Source organism: Anguilla anguilla, chromosome 3 (genome assembly GCF_013347855.1).
Source record: "Anguilla anguilla isolate fAngAng1 chromosome 3, fAngAng1.pri, whole genome shotgun sequence".
Classification (NCBI taxonomy): domain Eukaryota; kingdom Metazoa; phylum Chordata; class Actinopteri; order Anguilliformes; family Anguillidae; genus Anguilla; species Anguilla anguilla.
The window spans coordinates 5,138,475-5,157,665 of record NC_049203.1 but is presented as its reverse complement, the minus strand read 5'-3'; the positions used below and the strand labels follow the sequence as shown (position 1 = coordinate 5,157,665).

At 40.7% G+C, this 19,191-nt stretch overlaps 3 protein-coding genes across 5 annotated transcripts in view; 1 reads left to right on the top strand and 2 right to left on the bottom strand.

The window, feature by feature from the left end:
* Window positions 1-2,408: 2,408 nt before the first annotated feature.
* On the bottom strand, window positions 2,409-6,139 carry LOC118222471. Its single transcript, XM_035408090.1, has 6 exons — window positions 6,091-6,139; window positions 5,261-5,614; window positions 4,194-4,547; window positions 3,764-3,871; window positions 2,863-2,912; window positions 2,409-2,707 (listed from the first exon to the last, which is right to left on the bottom strand). Exons 1-6 carry the CDS (start codon window positions 6,137-6,139, stop codon window positions 2,579-2,581), a joined length of 1,044 nt encoding a protein of 347 aa, XP_035263981.1. The 3' UTR covers window positions 2,409-2,578.
* A 1,375-nt stretch (window positions 6,140-7,514) lies between these two features.
* Window positions 7,515-12,641, bottom strand: LOC118223783 (signal-regulatory protein beta-2-like). The gene is made up of 6 exons (XM_035410770.1): window positions 12,492-12,641; window positions 12,004-12,357; window positions 10,455-10,808; window positions 9,943-10,068; window positions 8,515-8,567; window positions 7,515-7,955 (listed from the first exon to the last, which is right to left on the bottom strand). Exons 1-6 carry the CDS (start codon window positions 12,532-12,534, stop codon window positions 7,824-7,826), a joined length of 1,062 nt encoding a protein of 353 aa, XP_035266661.1. The 5' UTR covers window positions 12,535-12,641; the 3' UTR covers window positions 7,515-7,823.
* A 4,257-nt stretch (window positions 12,642-16,898) lies between these two features.
* Window positions 16,899-19,191, top strand: part of dock11 (dedicator of cytokinesis 11) — a 72,957-nt gene continuing 70,664 nt past the window's right edge. For 2 of the 3 annotated variants that reach the window (XM_035407478.1, XM_035407477.1), the window contains exon 1: window positions 17,322-17,423. In XM_035407478.1, the coding sequence (XP_035263369.1) occupies window positions 17,322-17,423 (102 nt within the window). Of the gene's footprint in view, window positions 17,424-19,191 lie in introns of all 3 variants that reach the window. The other variant, XM_035407476.1, reaches the window with a different exon arrangement.

The window sequence follows — 19,191 nt, the reverse complement described above, 5'->3', positions numbered from 1 at the left end:
ATGAGACTACAGCTGGTCACATGACCATGGGCAGGAAAAGAAGGGAAAGGATCCAGATGCTGACTGATTCAATGCATCTGATGATGTTTGTACTGAAAAACTTCATCACGACATTTCAGTATTTTTTTTTTATGACTTATTGAAGGCATATTTAAATCTTTTAATGAGGTGCACTTCACTGAGCATTTTGCGTATAATGATATTCAACATTGCAAGTAGTACATCAAAAATTTCATAGGTGCTAAAGAACATGTCCAGATCAGCAAAATCAGACCAATACGTTGTGACTCTCAAAAGTTTCAGATCATAATGTTATAATTTATCATCATCAAAATGTCACATTTATAGTATACTGTGCTGCTGCCTACTGGTAAAACTTTGAACTACATGCCTTGAAAAAGAAGGTTATGATGACTTCGCTTTTGCACCATAATGCAACAAAGAAGCAACAGCATAAAACATGCAAATGATGATGAATGTAAAATAGAAACGTGTAAAGCCCTCTTTAATTATAGAAAGCAATACTGACTTTTTGTCCCTGCAATTTTTGTACTATATTTGGTAACATGGGGACAGATATTTACTATTTCTTTGTTTAAATATAAAGGCACTGTTTTCTGAGCCTCTCTTGTCTGGTCTGTTGTTATGGAAAGGTGGTCTGAGGTGTGAGTTTGTTCGGAGCGTCAGTGTGGTTTCAGCGCTGAGATAATGTTTTATGACTTATTGAGTGTATATTTAACTCTTGGGGACAGATTATAAAAAGAAGTGCACTGTTTTCTAGGCCTCTCTTGTTTGGTCTGTTGTAATGGAAAGGTGGTCTGAGGTGTGAGGCGGGTGAATTTGATCGGAGCGTCAGTGTGGTTTCAGCGCTGAGAGAGGGAGGTGTGAATACAGCTCTGTGCAGCAGGTCAGTCTTCCTGTGCAGCTCTGGTGTGTGTAGAGCTGAATATACAAGGCTGTGAGTGGAAAATAAGTGGACCTCCCCTGTCACCACAACAGAGCAGTTTGAAACAGACAAACACATTGTGATTGATGTTCTTTGAATATGGTGAGGGGTAAAATACCAGTAATGTTGCGCATGTAAGATTCAAAGGCCATTGTAATCATTTAATGCTGTCAAAACTAAATACTTTACAGGAGCAAGTCTGAGCAAGGGCATTACTCTCTCCTTGTTCTCTAGATTATCAGCCCCTGTGAACACCTGACAGGCTTCTCAGCAGGAAGTGCATGAACATGTGGGAGTCTGTTCATGCTCTGTCCCTGTACACAGGAAGGAATCTTCCACTGAGTCATTCTGTCTGAACATGTGCCCAGTTGTTCTAAAACATACAGCACAGCATCAGTAACTGAGAACACAAGAAAGCTGTCGCTGTGCATACAGGAAGTGCTTTTGGTTACTGAAGGTACAGGAAGGGCTCTGCTAGCAAGAGGCCTCGGCCTTCAGAAAGCATGTCTAGTTGTTATACAACATGCAGCAGAGTACCCAAATCCCCTGGCTAAGCAGTGGCAGACACATATTGGTAGTTATGCCAGATCCAGCCCTGGTATGGATGTGCAGACATATTTCTACATGCCTTCTCCATGTGGTACAATTATTCCTCTAAAACTTTACATGTCAGTATTCATACAGCAAGATGCATTGTGATAGAAATGTATCAAATTCATATACTCTGACTGTCTGATATACGGAGTTATTAAGCAGCCAATGTCCATAATCTGGACTGGGAAACACTAACCATTATTGAGATTCATTTAATTTGCGGACTTTCAACATGTCCATGTGTAATCATTCACAAAGATTACTTCTGCAACAACACAGCTGAATAATTACCCAATTTACTGTAGAGCCAGAAGTGATTGAATCCCTGGTAACATTAGTGTGCAATTTAAAGTAGCTAAAATACATGATATCAGACTATATGCATGCAATAAATGGTTAATTAATGCATAAATTAGCTGTAGAAAACCTGTGCATTCTCAAAGCTTTTTCCTCTTGTTCTGGATGCAAACGACGATTTATAGTCGCACTCGAAGTTACCGCCAAGCCACGAAGTAAAATACTTTTATCTAAATTTTTGGACATTTCAGAAGCAAAGGTTAACAGCACACTTTTACCCAGAGTTCCGCACACAATTTTACACGTGTAACACAAATTAATGTTGCACAGATAGGTTTATATACTGAAGTCATTGGGGTTAACAGCCTTGCTCAAGGGTAGAAGGGCAGTGCCTGAGAATCGAGTTGCACGTCCTGTTCCCTACAGTAACTACTGTTCCCTGTACTACGCTACTGCCCCAAACCAAGCTAGGCTCAGCAACAATGAGCACCATTTAACAGACAAGCCACACAAGCGCATCAGTGTACAATGTTTTTTACAGTTTTACTTTGTTTATTTTTTTAAAAAAACATAAAAAAACAGTAGAATTTAACAAGCACAAGCTCTTAGTTTAAAAAAAGGAAAATCCCGTAGGTCTATGTCAGTTACAGCCACATATTATTATGTTCACCAATGCTAGTGAGAAAATGTTTAATAAACAGCGATTATTCTTGTGATGAAGATGAATTTTCACGGAAAGCTTCACTCGCGGTCTCTAAATCTCATATCTGAGTAAACCGTTTCTTTCTCCACTTCCCTCTTGTTCCGCCTCACTTTGGGTTTCTTGGTGGTGAAAGTCAAAGCAGCGTAATTCATTGCTTCCTCTTCATACTAAAAGGAAAAACATGACACGCCACATAGGATTACTCCTCATTCTTATTATCATTTAGGAGAATATTCACCACAGAAATTGACTTTAATTCATTTAGTTAGTTAGTTAGTTAGTTAGTTGCCTTAAAATCTTTTTCACAAAATAATATTTGTACCTGTTCGCTTGACAAGTCTTCTCTGCACACGTGGTTCTTTGATGCAGCTCCTGTTTCAGTAAAAAGAAAATGTAAACCACTGGTGGTTGTCTGAAAATAAAGCTAGTGTTCTTTTATTTTTCTTCTTCTATTATTATTATTATTATTATCATTATTAATATTCACTGTAACAGTAGCAGTTGTGGTAGTAGTGTTTTTCATTTTGTAAATTATATTTGCGACAGTTGGACGGTTAGTTGCTATACATATCTGATAAGATGTGGTAAGTATATCTGATGAATACGTCTATTATATAATCAAGGAATAGGGGTTCAATTGCGATTACATATCTCCTGAAAAACATTTTTATTTATTTGAAGGCCAAAAGATTCTGCTTACTCTGCATTCTCTTTTACTGCTTTTTACTGGCTTTTGCTCAAGAGCACTTTTATTTTCATAATCGAGGGTTTGTCACATCACAGCTGTTGTGCCTATAATTTACTTAGTGCTAGCATGGTACCAAACACAAATACATAAAAAAATAGAACCATAAAATATAATTTTGGGTTAAATACTGAAGTTTAAGCAAAAACAATTCAAGATTTGACTTGCTTTTTCATGTGATCTGTGCATATAATATTCCTAAAAGTGTTGTGAGACACCCTTTTGCAACAATGGAGCAACTTCACCTGATGTTGTTTTACAGAACTGTCACTATATATGACTATTTCTGTGTGCTATTTATGAAATTCCCTTGCATGCAGCTGACAAAATTATTGTCGAATTTGAAAACGCAACTTTACATCAAACATCCTTTATCTTTCATACTTGTCTGATGTGATTTAACAAATAATTTGATTGCAAACATTGCAAAAAAAAATACCTGTGACATGCACCACTTATTGATAACTTGGTCTCTTACCTTTGCAATTCTCACAGCTTTTTCTCCTGTTCAGAGCAAGGACAATGTTTAAGATCACACTCAACGCCAGAGCTCCCACCAAGCAATAAAGAGGCAGATGTTCATTCCCTGAAATTTTAAAACAAAATTTAGTATAGCACCCTTCATGAGAAATTTTAATAAGAGAATAACAAGACATTGACAGTGACAACCATCCAACGAACTGATCTGCATGAGAATAAAAATTAGGGATGGAAAACTATTCACAATTTACAATGTAAAAATAAATTAGCAAACGTTAAACAATAATCCAATAATATCAGATGAAGCCTGTATGCTCTAATGGTTGAAATGATTAAAAACATCATTCTTTAGCCTTGCTAGAAAAAAAGAAAAAAAAAAGCATGAACAAAGACAATACTTTTTACTATGTGATTGCATTTTCTCTTACCCTTAACGTCCAGCTTGGTTCCGTTCCCAAACAGGATCTCCCCACAGGTGGCCACAGCACAGTAGTAAGTCCCAGCATCAGAGAGGCTGAGGTTCCTCTTGGGGAAGTTGTAGACACAGCTCTGTGTGGGAGACACAGCCCCAGAGCTCCTCTGGCACTCATCACTCCTGTTTCCATGGGTGTAAATGATTCCTGGAGGGGACTCTCCTGAGCCCTGTCTGAACCAGTACACACTGTGTTCTCCTGCACAGGTCTCAGTGTGTACTGTACACTGCAGGGTCACAGAGTCTCCTGGCTGCACTGACTCAGACTCGGGCTGCTGCAGTACTACTGTCCTGCTGTGTGACTCTGACCCTGTAAAAGGTTCATTTTGATTATGCAGTAAAAGGTCTAGTTATACAGTGAGCTTAATCTTGTTTGGGACAAAAACACAAAGAACTGCCCAGAGATCCAAAGCACCCCCTTATCTATCATACATGGTGGTGAGGGCCTTGTGGTTTGGCCATGTATGCCTGCCACAGATACTGGCTCACTGGTGATGTAGCTGCTGAGAGCATCTGAGAGCATCTTGTCTGCTCAACCAAATGCCTTCAAACTCATTGGACGGCACTTCATCCTACAGCAAGACAATGATGCCAAACATACTGCTAAAGCAGCAAAGGCACTTTTCAATGCTAACATCTGAATCTGATCTGAATCCTATTGAACATGCGTTTTATATGCTGACGGCACTACTTAAGACATACGACAAAGTACTAAACATGACTGTTTTAATTTGCATAACATTAAGTCCCACACAATATGCCACACTGAGATGGGGCGGCTAAGTATAAAAAGTAATTTCTTCATGGTGAAACCAAAGTATATAAAAAATGACCTTTAATAAAAGCTGAGCGTGTGCACTTCAACCACACATGAATTGTCTGATTGCAAATCATAAACTGAGGAGAACAGAGCCAAATCAAGAAAAAAATACCACAATGTTGTCCCAGATATTTTGGAGCTCACTGTATAACCCAATCAGGTTATAAAAAAAATATCAAAGTAAAAATATTTAATTTCCATACCTTGTAGTATAAGAAACATTCCTTTATCAAACTCCAGGGTTGTTGAATACATTTTCCCACAGTAATACATCCCTGAGTCTGATGGTTGGGTTTTGGAGATGATTAAATTCAGTATTCCATTGTGCACGTGAGCTGTAATGCGTGGGTCATCTTTAAACTCACTGTTAAAGGTGACATCATTTCCATATTTAACTGATGACAATACGAGCTCAGGTGTGTGGCCCACAGTTTGCTTGTACAAAACTATGATTGCGGTTTTCTCTTTAGCAAAGAAGCACCGCAGCGTTGCAGTGTCTCCAAGCTGAGCTGTTAGCAGGAGAACTGGCTGAGCTAAGCCTTCGGTCTGTGTCCGATCTAAAAGACGAGAGAGAAAAGACGGGATGCATACATTTCTATCCGAGTACATGCTCAAAAGAACCACAATTTCACAAATGAGATAAATCTTAGAAAGTATCTGACCATTGAGTTTAGAACAACCCAACTTTTTCTGTCAAGCTCCTGTGATGTAACACATAATTAAATTCATGAAGCTCTTATATAGTGCCCCTCATGTTGGTGTCCCAGAGCACTTCACAAGGAAACAACAATTCCAGTCAGTTAAAAGTCAAACATACAAGCCATCAGCACACAAGAAGGGATCAATGTTAGGTCCTGATTCAAACGAGCCGGTTGTAGCTGCACGTTTGAATTGAACTATTTAACTCCATATTCAAGGCGCATGACATAACTCCTGTGGCCCGGTTTTGTCTGTTTGTTGATTTTTTTGTTTTAGTTTTTTTTTTCATGTTGCCACAGTGAAACCCAGCACTGTCCATAGAAGCAGCACTTACACAACTTCCCGAGAACCAGCACGCACAGGCAGATTCTAATCGCACACATCTTTCTCCCGCTCCTCCGGCTGGGCTTCTATGCTCTGTGTCAATCTGAGGCAATTGACAGGAATAAAAATGTCAAGAGGGGGTGAAACTAACCCAGAAGCTCAAACCATTGGTTAAACAGACAGGAAGTGGAACAACAAAAAAAAGATGAAAATTGGGCCATTGTCTTCTTTGCTCCATTTTATTGTTGATCACCGTCACTGAGAGTGGGCCAATTTCCTACGGTTGCCGTGATGGCCCCCCTGAAACCTGCTGCGCCCCGAGCGGGTGGAACTCTTATATCATTTGAGGGCAAGTTTGTGCTGTGCAGTGTAATCCAGTGCGGTTCTGAAAATGCTGTATGTACAATTCCTGTTATTCAGTGATGTTCTATTTTTTTTTTTTTTTTTTTTTTACACCATCTTGCCCTGATTTCTGAGTCCACTTGTGTGAGTGTGGCTGCACAGTAGGTACATAATTCTGTGGCTGCACCGTAGGCACATAATTCTGTTTCACTCGTGTTCAAACTAAGCGTTTGCCTTTTCTTACATTCTCATGATGCATACGGCTTCATGGATACCTGTTATTGGACATACTCATCAAGCTAAAAAACCTTATGATACCATGAGCCTGAACAGGATGACTCTCTGACATCTTCGCCCAGAAATAAATGACTTCTTGTGACAAGTCAAATCATTATCTTGTGTGGGTTGGGTTCCAACTGTAGATGGTGATTCAAGCCAGCTCGCACATTAACCTTCATAACATAACGGTGGTTAGAAGTTGATCAATCAAACAAAAAATGATGATGGTGGTGATGACAATGATGATGATGACAATGACAATGCTGGTGGTGGTGGTGGTGACGATGATAATGATGAAGCTGATGCTGATGCTGATGATGATGAAGGCAATGATGATGATGATGATGAAGATGATGTTTAGGATACAATACATAAATAATAGTAATAATAATAATAATAATAATAATAATGATGATGATGATTTAGGCATGTTTCATTTCATTTTATTCAGGAGATATTTTTTTTAAAATTATGGGCCAGTACATAATACAAAGCAATACATAATACAAAACTCAGTTTAGTCCAGGACTAAGCAGCCATTCAGTTAAAGACAATATGGTATAACATGATCGTTTGTCATGTACACACAATAGTGCACTCTAACAGTTTCCTTCACAAAAAAGAAGTCAGCCATCACATACTTAAGCCAAAGGAATATTACAAATAAAAATTCAAACATAACTTACAGCTATTTTCCCTACAGGTACATAGAAAATAAAACATATACTTGCATTGCCAATGTGTCAATGCGTCAGAGGCAAATGACAAAATGAAAATGTCAAAAGGGAAGAAAGTAACTCAGAAGCTTGAATTGTTGGTTGAACTGAAGTGGAACAAAAAAAAAAGAAAATCAAAATTGGGCCATTGTTTTCTTTCAAATAAAAATTAAAGTTTAACTTGCAGCTATTTTTCCTGCAGGTGCATGGAAAATAAAACGCACTCAACTTGAATCGCGTCAGCAAATATTCGGCATAGGTAAACGTTAGTCACCCAAAATTAAAGCTTTCAGATAAAGGGCATACAGTACAGCCGCACTGCCGCTGCCAAAACTCCAATGTGCGTTCACTCCAGTTAGACAAAGTTTTCTTCCGCAATCTTTGTTGGATACCTTCAGAAAAGCTTTCACCTCCAGTCTTGAGTTCTCACGTCGGAATAGACGAGGTCTTCCCGCTGGTCTCTCCTCTTGGGCCTGGCTTTTGTGTTCTTTTCACTGAACCTCAGAGCGGCGTAGTTCAGCGCGTCCTCAGTAGAGCACTGTGGGAAGGCAGGCGAAAACAGAAACCATGACGGGAGTTTGTAAGGGCAAAGATCACATTTAAATTACAGGCGTTTGGCAGACGCTCTTATCCAGAGCGACCGACACAACGTTTTACACAGCATTTACATTGCATCCATTTATACAGCTGGATGTATACTGAAGCAATGCAGGTTAAGTACCTTGCTCGAGGGTACAACGGCAGTGTCTTGCCTGGCAAACGAACTGGTGATATTTTTTTTAGGTTACAAGACCAGCTCCTTACCCATTATACCACAGATTACCGCCCAGATTACCACGAGCTCTACGATTGCTATGGCACAATGCTGGTAAAAATGAATATATTTCTTCCTTGTTCATTTTCAATAATTCAGTTCATAAAATTAATAAGTGGTTGTTTGCTCTTTCAACCTTTTGGAAAATAGTCAGTTAAAAATGTATGTATCCAGAGTATATATTAGCATACTTAACACAATATGATATAATATGGAAAGCTCTGTTTCAAGCCTCATGGCTTTGTGGGAAGTTTTGAACGGATGTAGTAAGCATCTTTCACACCTGTTCTCTTGGATCGTCGGTGGTGTCAAGCCGGCTTTTCTGAAGATTGTTACCTGTTTGAAGATGAGAATATTTTAAAATATTGATAAATGTTTTATGATTAATTTAACATGCACTATAGGACAAGTGGAATGGAGCTTGAAAGTTATCTGCAAAACGTTTCTATTTTAAAGTTCCAGGCAACTGGATTCAAATTGTGGTTATATTTCCCAGAAGTGGCAATTGATTGTCTTCTTAATATTTCTTTCAAGTTTTTAACCCAATTATTAAACATTAAATTGTAATAAACATCATTTGATTTTTTGTGACAGGACAGGGTGGGCGTGTATCCTGCACTCATTAGTATTCATGTCCGCTAGCTAGGTTAGGGCCGGGTCCTCATCGCTAGCTAGGTTAGGGCCGGTTCCTCATCGCTAGCTAGGTTAGAGCCGGTTCCTCATCGCTAGCTAGGTTAGGGCTGGTTCCTCGTCGCTAGCTAGGTTAGATTCCGGTTCCTCGTCGCTAGCTAGGTTAGAGCCGGTTCCTCATCACTAGCTAGGTTAGAGCCGGTTCTTCATCACTAGCTTGGTTAGAGTCGGTTCCTCATCGCTAGTTAGGTTAGAGCCGGTTCTTCATCACTAGCTAGGTTAGAGCTGGTTCCTCGTCGCTAGCTAGGTTAGAGCCGGTTCCTCATCGCTAGCTAGGTTAGAGCCGGTTCCTCGTCGCTAGCTAGGTTACATTCCGGTTCCTCATCGCTAGCTAGGTTACGGCCGGTTCCTCATCGCTAGCTAGGTTAGAGCTGGTTCCTCGTCGCTAGCTAGGTTAGAGCCGGTTCCTCATCACTAGCTAGGTTAGAGCTGGTTCCTCGTCGCTAGCTAGGGTAGAGCTGGTTCCTCATCGCTAGCTAGGTTATAGCCGGTTACAGCAGTAACATTACACTACCAGACAAAAAAGAAAGAATGCAAGGTAAACTAGGGTTTATCGTCATATAGTTAAACCTGAAGATCGTTCAATGTGTAATATCATTGTAAAACTGAGCTACTGTGCACTAACATTAGACTCTATAGCCCTCTCATACTCTTTTGATATTGCAGTGCCCGTGGGCTGCAGAAATAAAACCCATTACTTGTAGGGCTCTTCATTTTTTCAGAAAAGAAAAAAGCATATTGCTTTCACACAGTGCGCAGCCTTTTCTATCTGCTAATTTAACTCACTTTTACAGAGCTTTCTATCCGCTAATATAACTCAGATACAGAGTACACAACCTTTTATATCAGCTAATATAACTCACTTTTACAGAGCTTTCTATCAGCTAATATAACTCACTTTTACAGAGCTTTCTATCAGCTAATATAACTCACTTTTACAGAGTGCACAACCTTTTATATCTGCTAATATAACTCACTTTTACAGAGTACACAGCCTTTTCTATCTGCTAACATCACTCACCTGTACAGTGCTCACAAACTTTTCGTTTCTTCCAACTGCGGAGAAGAGCGGCGATCACAATCAGGCTCAAAGCCAACGCCACACAAGGGATGCTGAGAATTATGAAAGAGACTGTCTTCGGTTCCCCTGAAATAAAAAACAATAAAATTCAAGTGCAGGTACAGCCAGTCTGTTACTTTATTTTCATTGGGCAAATATGATCTGCCCCAGTCAGGTAGAAAATCGGGCTAGAGGCATTTGAACACTGAAATTACAACATTCTAAATTGACCATTGTAACATAGATCCTCTCCTGCCCAATTCATGATGTGAAGAACCGTGAAAATTTCTTATTATTTTCATAACAACTAAGGACATTCTTGAGTGCAGTGCAACCCAATGTTTTGAAGTCTATTTAGGACCTTGAAAGAGCTCACCCTGTTTGGGGTTGTATTAGCCTAATGGGGTATCGCAGTCCAAAACGTGTGTGTGTGTAAGGGGGGGATGGATGGGGCGGGTCTATTTATGGATTACCCTCTATGTCCAGCTTGGTCCCGTTCCCAAACAGGATCTCCCCACAGGTGGCCACAGCACAGTAGTAAGTCCCAGCATCAGAGGAGCTGAGGTTCCTCTTGGGGAAGTTGTAGACACAGCTCTGTGTGGGAGACACAGCCCCAGGGCTCCTCTGGCACTCATCACTCCTGGTTCCATGGGTGTAAATGATTCCTGGAGGGGACTCTCCTGAGCCCTGTCTGATCCAGTACACACTGTGTTCTCCTGCACAGGTCTCATTGTGTACTGTACACTGCAGAGTCGCAGAGTCTCCTGGCCGCACTGACTCAGACTCGGGCTGCTGCAGTACTACTGTCCTGCCGTGTGACTCTGACCCTGTAAAAGGTTCATACTCATTTCAATGCAATGCAAAATTGTCGACTGGAGACCATTATAAGGACAAATTGAATTGAATTTCAATCCTTGCATATAAATTGTGCAGCTGCCATTAAAATGAGCATTTAAACAAGATTTAAGCGTATGTTTTCTTTAACATGGCAGCTAAAAGGAAGGTTCCAAAAATGTTGACTGCTTCAATTTTACAACAATTTAAACGTTACATTTTATGAACCAAACGGAAGCTGTGGCCGTTGTTCTCAGTCCACAATCTCAGAACTGTTAGTCAGACACAAAAACATGCACAGAGGAAGGCTGCAAAGGTACTGAGGGTCGAGCGGGCGCTTCAGTGGATGGAAGATGATTTAAGTGCCATGTGGCCAATGCATGTGGCCAATGCAGTCTCCAAAAGCATTGTTATGTGAAAATGGTTTATTGACTACCTTTACAACCATATGTATTTTACTATACAAGAAATTATAACCGTTGTATTAAATTAAATATTAATTTGTAAATCAATATTTTTCACTAGAGCAGAATCAGGTAATAATCAAAAAAAAAAAGATGACAAGACATGCTGGACACACTGGAACTATAAGCAAAAAGGTAAATTTTTAAAAACTGTGATTCATAGAATCAGGTTTTAATGCCTTGTTTCTGAATTACTCAAAAAAATCATGCAGCTAGTAAATTTTCAGAAACTTTGTAGTAATACTCGCATATTTACAAGAGTATATATAGCCTTCAAAATTAATGATATTAACTATGCAAAGACATATGCTCCTTGATTGAGCATAGATTGATGGTTTCACAGAAATGGAGTGTTAAAAACATGATAAAATAGTGTGCTTCAAAATTATTTTTAGTCAGTACATTGGTGCAATTATAAAATGGTAGATTTGCACTGGACTAAAATGTCCCTATAAACAGAGACTTATAAAGTCATAAATATCAGTGTCATGGAAAGGTCTCATTTACAGTTACAGAGATGCATTTTTAATAACATTTCTGGAACATGCACTTTTTTCTAGAGTTCTTTGTTGTTGTTTGTTTCATACTGTAAATGGAATCAATATTTCTTTTTGCTGTGCCAGTCTATAAATAAACATACCCAGAGCTTCGATTTAAACTACAGAATGACAAATTACAATTACAAATTACGGTTATGGAAAAAGGAAATAATTTTTTAATTTACCTGTCACCATTAAAGTAGTTCCATCTCCAAAGCTGATCTCATTGTAGCTCGTAATACTGCAGTAGTATGTGGCTGAGTCAGACAGCTCTACTCCTGACACAGTCAGGTTAAAGCTCCCCTCCGCTGCTTTAGCACTGAAGCGTTCATTGTTTTTAAACTCATTGAAAAATATAGCACCTGATTTAGGGTTCAATGTTATTGCGACAAACTGGGGCTTCTCTCCAAGACTCTGCTTAAACCAGCTGGCACAGGTCACAAAATCTTGAGCATGGAAACATGGGAGAGTCACAGTGTCTCCAAGCTGAGGTCTCACCAGCGTGTAAGGCTGATTAACATTCTTCCCAAGCAGACCATCTGGAAAACAACAGAAAGAAATATTTCAACCTCAGTGTCAGCAGGAAAACAACATCAACCTGTTCATAAAACCTCTATACAGTCCTTGAGTAGAGTTATTTTGGCTGATAAGTTAATAACAGTTAAACACTCACAGACTTTGCTGAAAAGCAGAAGAACAGCACAGAGTGGTGGCATCACTGTATCTGAACTCTCCTCTTCTAGAGACTCTCCTTTGCCTGAGACCCTGTTTGTCCTCTGCCCTGTAAAACTCAAACTGTACAGATAAGAGGAGGACTTGAGGTGATAATTTCCAGTGATTCACTGAAGAGTAAGACGTCACATGTCAGGGGCATATTTGATTGGCTGTTCAAACAGGCTAATATTTGTGTCATTATTCCATTTTTATCATATCAGAGTTATATCTATACAGTTGTTATTTCTGTATCATAATCAAGTGAAACTCTTCAGCATATTCAAAATAATTTTCATCGAGAATTATCACACATTGGAAACTGCAGCTCATTTCCTGCTGAGGTGTGACCCCACTTGATCCTTTTTTTTTACGAAAAAAAAGGATGACCTCTTGACTGCACTTTTCTTGATCTCTTTTCTTAGTGAACATGCACCATAGAAATGTTAATAAGATTGATTAAGAAGTTAAACATAGTTAATAGTAACAGATGATAGGGAATGTGGATGCAATTTCAGAATTTTGAGCAAAAGACAACACATCCTGCTGTATTGTGTTCCCATCCATTTGCTGCACATTGATTTTTATTTGATTAGAGGAGGAAGAAGTGTGTCTTTCTCTGAACCAATGGCTCTGCATCCACCAGCAATGCTGGGGTTCATTCATTTGAGCCCTGATCAGACATAAACCTGCATATTTTCTGGGATCCTCCCAAGGAAACTTTAGCTTCTAGCTGCTGGCCCAAGACAACACAACTTAATCCATCCATCCATTATCTGCACCCGCTTAAATTGGGCAGGGTCACAGGAGGTGCTGGAACTTATCCCAGAGTGCATTGGGCGAGAGGCATGAATACTGCCAATCTATCGCAGGGCACACACACAATTCACTCACCGTTCACATACTCATACCTATGGGCAGTCTCGGTTCAGCCTACCTGCATGTCGGACACAGGGAGAACATACAAACTCCGCAGAGACCCAGGCCAGGATTCGAACCCAGGACCTTCTTGCTCTGAGTGGGACAGTGCTACCCACTGCACCGCCATGCCGCCCAACACAAGATAGTGAAAGAGCTAATTCCACCCACTGTTCTAGATTGTCTGTCTGTGCTTCAAAAACAAAGTGCTATCGCTCACCGTGTGTGTGTGTGTGTGCGCATGTGTGGGTGTGTGTAGATATTTGATTAGGCAAGAGCTACCACATACTGTGTGTGTTTGTTTGTGAGTGCGTACATGTGAGTATGTGTCTGCGCGAGTGTGTACATGTGTGTACGTGTGTTTATGCGTGTGTACATGTTTGTAGATATTTGATTAAACAAGAGCTACCATATATCATGTGTGTGTACGTGTGAGTGTATCAGTTTACATGATTGTTTGTGTGGGTGCATGAGTGTATATGTGTGTATGTTTGTGTGTTTGAGTGTGTTTGTGTTTGTGTATAGATATTCAATCAGATATTTGAAATGATTGAGACCATTTGTGGCCTTGCCCACTGCCTCCCTTGGTGCTTAGAAATGATGTACAGAGAAGTTCAGAGAAATCAGAGAGAGCACGTCCTGCCGAACCCACAAGCCGAGTAAGTAGGTCTTGGTACTAATTAAATGTAAGACCCTGATTGGTTGAAACTTGAAACATGTGTGTTGTACACCTAATTTTGCCTAGACCTGAATTCTGACTAGAGGTTGATGGCCAAGGACAAAAAAAACATTGCACAGGATGTTGCCCCCCCACCCCACCCCACCCCACCCCCACCCCCCCAGCCTTGCTGAAACAGCGAGTGAGATTCTCCAGGCTATGTGATTTCATATCCTGTTGCAGTTTCCCAGGGCTGCATTGAGTCGCATTTCAGAATTAGAAGGCCCACATTTTTGAGCCTCTTCGCACACCAAAGGATTGTGCAGGGCTTCATGAGTTACGTATGCTGGGAGAGTTACCAGAGGGGACCAGAGGAGTTATCAGAGAAGGGACTGGAACGTGTTTCCACCTAGGGACATTACGTGCAGACGTGATGTTAATTACCCCTGCTACGCAGATGACACATAACTTTATACATCCGTTTAGCCACGCACAGCTACCCAGCTTAATAGAGGTCTTTTGTGAAGACATAAAGACCTGGATGACATGGAACGTCCTTTGAATGTGTCGAATTCAGATAAGTCTGAGGTATTAGTTAAATTTAGTTAAACCCCAAATCACTGAGAGATAGATCCCCACTTTACCTTAAATTTAGATGGCTTGAAGGCTATGAGCTAATTCAGTTGTAAAAAAATCTTTGTGTGACTACCGATTCTGATCACTTTTTTTTATTATTAATAAGATGACAAGAGTGGCCTTTTACTGGAGGAACACATTGTATCTAAATTAAGGAATTTGTTTTCCCTGCCAGGTGCTGATAAGAAAAAGATTGTGCGTTTGTTGGATTACCGTGATACTTTATTGTCTGGTTACACTAATTAAGCCTTGAAATGCTCCAAATAATTTTTTTTTCTTTTTATTTTGTTTATTTGAAAGGGACAATGGAGAGTTAGTAACTGCCCCAGAACAGGCTTGATAGCTAAATTTCATCTGTAGTCCCTTATTGATTCATCTCTTCAGACTATACCTGGACTAACTACCACCACTCTGTATATTTCATTCTAAATCCACCCCCCCCCCCCCCCTTTCATGACACTCATTACATGTTCCCCCATCCCAGCACTTTTTGGTAATTTATATTTGTCCTAATGCTTGTTCTTCTGCCTAGTTGGCTTTGCAGAGATTAGGTCAGAATAGTGTTCACTGTGAGTCACTGAACCAAATTGTGTTCTTTGCTAGAAATAGCCGTACAAAATAAGTATTGTATCTTATTGAACCTGTGTTTTGTAGTTGTCCATGACCATGAAATGCACTTTTTGTACGTCGCTTTGGATAAAAGCGTCTGCCAAATAAATGTAATGTAATGCAATGTAATGTAATGTAATGTAATGCTTATTTGGCACAGAAGTTGCCCAGAATGCAGCCCCCGAGGGTACCTACAGATACGATTTAATCAACGAAGGCATGCAAGCATCGAACTGATATTATCAGTCTGGTGCTCGGATCTCTTCAGTGGCCACCTGCCAAATTTAGAAACTGACGATACGATGATAAGACCTACTCCTCTACTCCTGACGTAGAGTATGAGGCTTTAAACAGTTTGGCCCCAGAATATCTTCTTTGTCCTTTACTCCCCTCCAAGACCGTTTCGCTCACAAAATGCTGGCTATTTGAAAATCCCAAGTATGTCTAAAATGAAAATAGGAGGCAATGCTTTCTCTCACGGAGCTTGTGTCTTACCGAGTAATCTCCCTTTGCATGTCTGGACATCAGACACTCTCTGTCTTTTCGGTGTAGGCTCAAAACGTACTTCTTTAGCCTATTCTACAGGTAAAGGTGTGTCTGGGAGGTGTCTAGAATGCCTTGGTTTGCTTTGAGGTGCCACGTTGGGGTACGGTCAGTCAGGATGACATAGCTCAGGAGGTAAGACTGATTGTCTGGCAGTCGGAGGGTTGCCGGTTCAAACCCCGCCCTGGGCGTGTCGAAGTGTCCTTGAGCAAGACACCTAACCCCTAACTGCTCTGGCGAATGAGAGGCATCAATTGTAAAGCGCTTTGGATAAAAGCGCTATATAAATGCAGTCCATTTACCATCCATTTAGGACAGGATCACTCTCGTTTCTCTACAGCCCTTTTTTTTTTTAGACACAGCGCCACGTGCACACACTCTTCCATATTACACTCAGGCCTCTACCTACGCAGCACTTTATTTCATAGAGCCTCACTTTCATCTTAAAAAAAGATTGTGCTGTGTCCACCATATTTCTTAGGCAAACTTTAATAAACATTCATTGGACATTGCCTCTACCTACTGGTTGAATAATGGTATTACCACATATACATTCTTATCTGTAGTGAATTAAAGACCATAGTGCCAAATGTGTTTTTATATGTCCGGGTGCCCTTCTGCAGACATACAGTGGGTCATCTTAACATATGGGTCATTACACTTAAGAAAAATGATTTTACAAGGTTCTGGTTTATTACAATGCTTTATCTAAGCCAAATGTATTATCATTCATGTGACAAGAAATTGCATTTTCGACATTTTTCATAATTGACATTATAGTCCCAATTAATTAATTTAAAAAAACATGGCTTCATCGGCTTTGTGGATTTAATTTTTATCTTAAATTCTACGAAGTATAATCGTTTTCAATATTTTCCACTGGAGGGCGCAACTCCCCAACTTTTCCCCACCGCTGTGATTCCAATTGTGCTGCCAAGTTAACATCGAATTTTCACTTTGCAGATACTCTCTGTCTCTCTCTCACTGTCCGTCTCTCACACACACTCGCACAGACGTGTGTGTGTATGCACCTGTGTGCCTAATTGTAACTGTATAACAGGTTGGGCTTATTTAAAGCGACACATAAGAACATTCAATTTAAAAATAAAAAAGCAACATCACTGCTGACGTAAGTCCGATAGGCTACATAATGGTATTACATTCAGCAATTTGCCCGAAAAAAGCGCACTTATGTGTTTGGTTGTGTGTGCGTGCGTGCGTGCGTGCGTTGCACGTGAAGCAAAGAGAAGTTCATTCGGGACAGAGGAGGAGCGCGGATGCTACTGTGTGTTTCGGGTTCTCCTCAGCAGCCGCGCCTCGAGACGCCACCTCTGGTCCGCTCCGCATCTGTCACAACTGCAGACGAGCACCGCGGCATGTCCACATCCACATTCGCACACGGAAACAGTTCATGATCTTGGATGAAAAATGTCCGAAGTACGGAAATTTACCAAAAGGTTGAGTAAACCGGGAACGGCGGCGGAACTCCGGCAGAGTGTGTCGGAGGCTGTGCGGACATCAGTGATTGCGGTAAGTAATATTGATTGTAGCTCTTTTGCATTGACCCTGAAACCGCTAGAACCAGCGCCCACGAGTGTCGTAAGCGGCGCGTTCTGGTCATATAAGACATTCAATTTTACTTTCATTTTTGTTGTCTAAAACGCTGTCTGTTGTAGCTAGCCATAAAGGTGTTAGCTTTAAGCCCTGTCTTTTTGACCCGTGTCAATTAGCTACCATATTTAGCTTACTAGCTAGCATCTCAGTTTCCCGTGCGTCACCCGGCAGTAACATAGGCTAGCTGCCCAGTCGCGTTTATGTTAGATTTATTGACTGGATGAAGGTACGGAATTGCTAAAGTGTGAAGGCTAGGATTCAGTGCACAAGTCTTTTCGCTGTTTATTCCCAACAATACGCACCCTTAGAGTCTTACTAGCGGGATACACTGCTGTGACATTGTTCAAACACATGGTATTCCATATACCTTCTTCGGAGGCGCCTTTTGTTTGCAGTTGGAACGATAAATGTGCTTGTTCCCTGCCACCCTACCCGAAGTTAACGTTCTCGCCGACTTCGTGCCATTCTGTATAGAACTAGTAGATGGCTAATGTAATACTGATACTCTGTGGACAGTGCGAGTCGGAAATTGTGATGAGACATAATTTCCCATAATGAGCGGAACGTGGCTGCCTGGTTTAACCGGGTTACGGTAACCAATGAAGTGGAATAGATTGAATATATTATTTTTCTTACTCACGTAGTAACGTCACCTAAACAAAACATCCTCTACACACAACAGTTAGACAAAAGCAGTAAAGTAAGCATGGAGAGTAAAATGGTCATGAAAGCTAATTATCATCATGTGTGGTCAGACAGTGTCCAGCAGGTTCTGGATCAAAGACCCGATGATGGCTATGGCTATCCTCCCCAGCTCAGACCTGAAGCTTATTTCATTCTAGCCCCTTTTGTCGGCAGTGGGAGTGCACCCGGGTTTTGCTTCAGTTGTCTGTGTGTATCTTCCTGCCCCCACGTGATCACGATGGAATGTACAGTATTTACAGTAGAGAACAAGGGTCCCCAATCTCGTGTTAGGTTGGTGGGTGTTGATACGGGCTTTTGTTGTAGTGAGACACCTGCTTCAACTCGTCAGCTAATCTTTTGTCAAAACCTTGATTAGTTAAATCAGGTTTTTACTTTTTTTTTTTTGCATTTTGCAACTAGAACAAAAGCCAGTGCATACACTAAAGCAGTGGTCTCCAACCCTGGTCCTGGAGAGCTACAGGGTCTGCTGGTTTTTGTTTTCACCTTAAAATCAGCACCCTGTTGAGACCCAAGACTCCAGGTGAGTTGAGTTAACTGTGTAATCAACTGCTCTAATTGATTCATGAAGTGCAGAGTCACTATGAAAACCAGCAGACCCTGTAGCTCTCCAGGACCCGGGTTGGAGACCACTGCACTAAAGCTTCTTGGGCAAGACTGGTGAGCTTCTGGTACAGGGCAATTACAGCCCACGGTACTCGCAGACCTAGCCATGTTAAAAGATACTGACCCTTGAATGCTCAGCTTGCTCATGTTTATTTGGCTGGTCATCATAATCTGGAAACCCCACTAAACGCACTAAACCTCAGCAAGAGCTGGTCAGTGTCCATGTGGATTTTTCACTATTCCACTGGTCCAAGGTGTCTCCTAAAACAAGGAGATGACTGGCCCATTATGACATCATACCCTGAAAGTGCAATTGATCTTTTTTTTTTTTTTGCTGCAGATTTGTTATTAAACTCAGCGGTGAAACAACGGCGTC